At 39.1% G+C, this 6003-nt stretch overlaps 1 protein-coding gene across 1 annotated transcript in view; it reads left to right on the top strand.

The window, feature by feature from the left end:
• The window catches only part of LOC104404557 (torsin-1A-interacting protein 1-like), a gene marked incomplete at its 5' end in the record, with an annotated part of 9799 nt that extends 5513 nt beyond the window's left edge, over positions 1-4286 (top strand). The window contains 2 exons of the mRNA XM_010013013.1: positions 2596-2655; positions 3484-4286. Coding sequence (XP_010011315.1) covers positions 2596-2655; positions 3484-4286 — 863 coding nt within the window. The remainder of the gene's footprint in view (positions 1-2595; positions 2656-3483) is intronic.
• Between the last annotated feature and the right edge of the window lie 1717 nt (positions 4287-6003).

Here is a 6003-nt window from a genome sequence, read left to right as displayed (position 1 = left end):
GCTGAACAGTTCTGGTTTCAGAAGTGACAAATCCAATATCCTCCATTAGCAATTAGTTAACACTGCTAATTTCCCAACCTTTGTATTTTATCATTATAGCATCGTTACTTTTTTGAAGAAAACCCAAGAAGGATAATTTTGTGTCATATAGGGAAAAGCAGAATGAAGGGCCAACTTCAGCCTTTTCTCTTAGACAATAGTAGTGTGCTTCACCTACAGAGAGTTCCAAGAGGCTGTCATATGGCGCAGGCTTGGTTTGGCAGCACAGTGTGTACTTCTTCCTTAATAACCTTTGAAAATTTCACAGAAAGAGCTAAAAGCATGTATGGCTTGTCTGTCTTACTCTGACTTCTGATGTGATAACCAAGTTCTTTCATTTGTACTTTGTTTTCAGAAAGAAAGGCTGACTTCCTTGACAAGAAACAGCAGCACAGCTCAACAATATCAGAGAGTAAGTTGAAAAGTCTTCCCCTGTAATTAAGTGAAAAGTACAGAATTCTTTTCCTTTCCTCTGCTTATGGTTTTTCTTGTGCCCTGGGGAATGCTGTCTGGGAAGGTAGAGTGGGCCCCAGGAGGCAGATCCAAATGGACGCTGGAGAAGGCAGCACATTCCAGAGCCAGAGCCCTTGTATGAGATTGTTCAACTTGCTGACCACAGAAAATGACCCACTTTCTTTCTTTTTTTCCTTTTTCTTTCTTTTTTTGTCTCAGTGCTTGTTTCTATCCTGAACAAATATAGATAAGCGGAGTATTGTAAATTAGAATTCAATGTTGAAAACCTGGGAGGCTGTTGGGGTTTTGTTTTTTGAAAACCACAGTACCTTCCAGAAGAGAAGCTCATCCTGTGGCAGCCGCATATGTGTGAAATATCTTTGAAATATGGATTGTTGCAGGGAGTTCTTGCTAGTCTGGTACTTTTTATTTCCTGTGCCAGAGGTGATAGATGCTGCAGGACTGACCAGTTGTGTGTTTGGTGAAGAACTTTGGAAAACCACTTGAAACTCTGAAAGCTCTAAGGTATCTGCAGATGTTAGGCAACACAGATAATTTGCTTCACCCTCATGCAAATTGGGTTGTAAATAAGGCAAGGTCCTTTGATAGGGTAGGATCTGGTTTTAGACTGTTTATTGAAATATTTTTTTCTTTAGGGTATGAATCACAGTTGTCTCCTAAATATGAAACCTAGTCTCTGCAAATAGGTCTACATTGTGAAATATTACAGAATCGAGGTGATTCTGATCTGTTAACTACTAGAAGACCTATACGTTTAGCCAGTTATAGCTCTATGTCTGCACCCTATCAGGGTATGGGGTTTAAATTACAGAGTAGTGTAGCTCATTAAGCCAGTTAAGCTCAGGCTTAAACCAGAGCTGCTTTTACCACTTTCTGCAATTACATTTATACAGAAACAAGGTTATAGAATTTATTTTAGTATTCTTGAAGCAACTACTGCAGGGGTGTGTGTGTGTGTGTGTGTGTTCAATTTATTCTCAATAGTAATTACTGTATCCTGATTTGGTTATATATTATTAAAGAGCCTTCAGCTTTGAACCAGCTGCTGTAGTTCGCAAGAAGACAGAAATTCTTGTGTCTTTTTAATTAACTGAGTAAATTCAGGCAACCTGCTGACCAGTAATTGCATATATTCGTACTGGTCTCTTGGGAAAGTTGTTCGTAACACTTTTATGGATAATGTCTTGTGTACTTTGCTGTCTGAGCCCATTTAAATGAATAGACCAAAAGTATATTTTGAAGTTGAAATCTTGTATTTTGCTTTAAATCTACAATTCATCCCAAGAATCTGACTGCTGATAAATCAGGCCTCTGACCCAAGCTCGATGGAACTGGGATATGAGGGGATACGAGACTATGCCTTTAACATACTGCTTTGCTTTTGCTACTTGTGTTATACTGTTTTTCCAAATATGTATTAATTGAGCTTTCATTAAATCCTTGAGCAAAATCAGGAAACCTGAGACATGAGATCCTTATCAAGAAAATGACAGATTATTAAACCTCTGCCATTTTGGCATCTTGTACTTGAAATGCCCACGTCTTTATTTGTGTAACTTTCAAGAGTTAAAAATCTTTGGGGGTGACTTGTGATAGGTTGGGTACTTGTGCTTTTTATGTAAGTTCGTAAAGATGGCTTAAGAACTGACATTTGGCAAATAGCATAGATGGAGAGTTGGTATGCCAGTTGAATAGGACTTCTCAGGCTAATAATAATGGTGCACATGTAATTTTTCTTAGTACAAGACTAGCCTTGCTTAAGTACAGGAAGGTGAATGATGCAGAAAAGAATAAAAAGCCCCGTACTCGATACAGCCCTACCCGGGATGAGGTCACAGCCTTGCCTTTGCTTCTACTTACCAGGACTGCATTTGCTTCCACAAAGTGCTATGGAAGGGTGCTTTGTTAACCCTCCTGTAAGCCTTGTGGAATTCTGTATGTAAAAGCGTAACTAAGAACAGCTTTTTGTTGAAAATAATGCAGTTTAATGATTTCAACTCCATGCTGGATTTCCCACTGGAATATTTGTTATAACTGTTGTTTTAGTATTTTTCTCATGTTCCTTTCATAATCTCTTAACAGGCAGAAGTAGATTTCGAGATCAGTCCAGTATAGGGAAGCATTCACTGCCTTCAGCCAAAAGTAAGACTTTTGTTTCACTTCTCTTTCATGCTTGTGTTACATTTAACCATTTTCATGCCTGTCCAAGTACTTTAATTCCTGGTAGCTGATGCTAAACTGAGGGTCTTTGCCAGAGCCGATGACTTGCTTGCTAGGGCATGTGTTTTCAGCATGAAGGAAAGGTGGTGTGTAATAGGTAACACTTCCACCTGAATTTCAGGTCTTCCATCTGTAGTGTTTACAAGATTTGCTGCAAGATTAAGACTGAGGTCGGCCTAGTGGTGTTCTTATTTGACAATTGTTGTGTTGCTGTCCTGATAGAAGTTAGGATGTAAAAAGGCAGCGTAAAGTATACACTTCTTTTTTGTTTCCAGGGAGGTTGGTATGCTTCATCACCAAGTGAAAGAGCAGAAATAACAACACAGAAACAATTCTGGTGTTGCCAGATTTTGTATAGGGCTTTTTCTACAGAGCCTAAATGTAGAACTGCAGTTTGAATTTGATTAAATAGAATGAAGTATTGATAAACTTTCAGAAAAGCTCCTTTTTCAGAAGAATGTTTGATTTCATACTCTATCTGGAAATGTATTAATAAAAATGCCCGTTTTTTTAATGCTGTCACTTCACTAAGTTGCTAAAGAAGTTCCTTTTTTTGTTTTTTGGTTTTTTTGGTGGTTTTTTTTTTTAAGTAGAATGTCTTTATGCTCTGCAACTACTGTACCCAGTGGCTTGAGAGTGGAATGAGAAGGTCACTGAATTCTAGGGTTCCCTCTTACTTTCTTCTCACTTCTTGACTTTTATTTCCTTTGAAAACACTGTTTTCTTTCTGTTTGCTCCTCCTTTCTGTAGGTGATGGTGAATCTCGGAGTGGATTTCGTAAGAGCTGGACTTTTTTACTGGTTCTGTTAATTTGTGTCCCATTGCTTTATGTCCTATGGAGTGGAATACCAAGTCTTCTAGATACAACTTTGTCAAGTAGAGATAAGCAAATTCTGCAAGCATTTCGGGCGCAGATGAATAAACTAAAAAATACTTACCAAAGTCAGGACCCCAGCCTATGGAAAAGGACCCATGTGTTCCTTGAGAAACATCTTAATGCTTCCCATCTGCATTTGGAGCCAGCCATCTTACTGTTCACAGCTGGCCAAGAAGCTGAGAAAGCACTGAGATGCCTAAGTAATGAGATTGCCAATGCTTTTGCCTTCTCCCAGAATGCTACTACAATCAAAATTAATGGGGCAGACAAAGCCATATTGGATAGTGACATTGTCAAGTTGGAGGTAGATAAAGAGCTCAGCTCTGGGTTCAGTGAAGGCAAGAAGGTAGCAGTGGTGCATCGTTTTGAGTTACTGCCTGCAGGCTCCACCTTAATCTTTTACAAATACTGTGACCATGAAAATGCAGCATTTAAGGATGTGGCTCTTCTGCTGACAGTTCTTCTGGATGAGCAGTCACTGAGAAAGACCCTCACCTTGCAAGAAATTGAGGAGAAAGTCCGGGATTTCCTCTGGGCAAAGTTTACCAGTTCAGATGTTCCTAGGTCTTACAATAGCATGGACACAGATAAGCTGAGTGGACTGTGGAGCCGTATATCTCATCTTGTGTTGCCTGTTTGGCCTGAAAAAGGCCTTCCTGTGGAGGGGTGCGCATAGAAGTTGTTGGAGAGGACTTGGAAAGGAGGAACACACAAAATATATGTTGCAATGGCTGAACAGGGAAGAACTTACTGTGGCTGCTGAGCTCAGGCAGCATAGAGTCTTTTCTGTGCGGAGAAATCCAACTGGCAGGGTTATTTCTGCTAAAGTAACTGGGACTTCTCTAAATCAGCTGCAGAATGTAAGCAAAGAATTTGCTGTTTTTTGATAAGTTGTATTCAGTGACTTACTCAGGCTTGGTGTCCTTGAACAAGAAGTAAGTGTCCATTAGTGCAGAACCACCCATCTCCTCCTGAAGTTCCCTTAGTGCACTGCTGGCTTCTTTTCTGGCAGTGCATAAAGCTGGTATTGCATATGGCAAGGTAAGAGAATGCAAAAACATCACCTTCGGCTGCCAGAATTGCTTACTTTTCTTCTAACTTAAGAAAAACCAGAAACTAAAATTAACGATAGTGTTGTGATTGAAGATCCAGCTTTTTCTTTACCCATCTGATCACAACATAATGTCAGCTGTCTCTGGCAACTTCTTGAAATGGCAAAATTTTTGAAACATTTGTGACTTGTAGAGAACCTTTCAGTAAGCATTTCTTCCTTATATAAACCTGCCCCAAACAGTTCTGGAGAGTGAGAAAATCTGAAGTATGAGGATTGCTTAACCTTAGTAATACTGATGTCAATTAAATAATCCCTCAGCACCTCTCTGCCTCGCTGCTTCCAGGAATTCTTGCTCTTTGTCAAAGTTCTGCAAGTCTTAAAATTTGGGGGGAAATGATAAAATGTCAGCCATGTGTATTTAATATCCCCTTTCCAAACAAAAGTTTAGGAAGACATAGATTATTTCTCATTTTAATAAGATAATTATTTTTGCATCAAGAGAATTTATTTATTTGTGATACTTGGTACCCTAGAAGAATAACCTTTCTTCATGTGTCTGTGTATAACTTGCTGCTTGCTGTATAAGCTTCTAGCGGAGAACAGATTTGCAATGCATGTTTTTAAAATACTTTTTTTTTTTAGCGTGCCTCGTGCCAAGAATTCCTCGCACCAGACTAAAAAAACATACTTGTTTCTATCTTAAGTGTTGGCGGGGGGGGGGGAGAAGAGAGAATTGCAGCACTTCCATTTCATTGCTGTTATTGTATGCTCTTAAACTATTGGTCCGTGTACATTTGGTTTTATTGTGTATGAAGGAATGTGTGAAGACTGCTCTCAAATTAATAGGGTATTTTCTTGTAACAGCTGGGAGATTAGTGGCTCCTGGACTCATCCTTTATTCACAAGCCCCTTGAGTTGTCTTGTTGCAAAAAGTCCTTCTTAAACAGGAAAACCTCCTGAGGTGCTGGAGCTTTTGGGTTCTTTGTGCAAGGAAAAGTTTGAGGTGTGACGTGGAATGAACCAAAATCACCATAAACATAAAAGAACACAGTTTGAGAGACACAGAAGTAGTCACTTAAACCAGAGGTGGATTTATTGTAACCACTGAGAGCCAGCAATGGGTAGTGCCTTTTATTTTAATGGTAAGAAATAGAAACGGTAAAAAGACATGGAAGTGCTGCTGTTCTGGATGTTTAAGAACAGCTCAGGAAGGAAAAGATGGCATTTACATTTTGGACGTTTCACTGAACAAAAAAACAACCGTGACTTATTTCCAAGTGTGTCCTGATAGTGTATTTGTATATTATGTAAACTAGTTTAGCAATCATGAAAAATAAAT

Source organism: Nestor notabilis, unplaced genomic scaffold (genome assembly GCF_000696875.1).
Source record: "Nestor notabilis isolate BGI_N333 unplaced genomic scaffold, ASM69687v1 scaffold17004, whole genome shotgun sequence".
Lineage (NCBI taxonomy): Eukaryota > Metazoa > Chordata > Aves > Psittaciformes > Psittacidae > Nestor > Nestor notabilis.
This window is presented reverse-complemented; position numbering and strand designations above follow the sequence as displayed.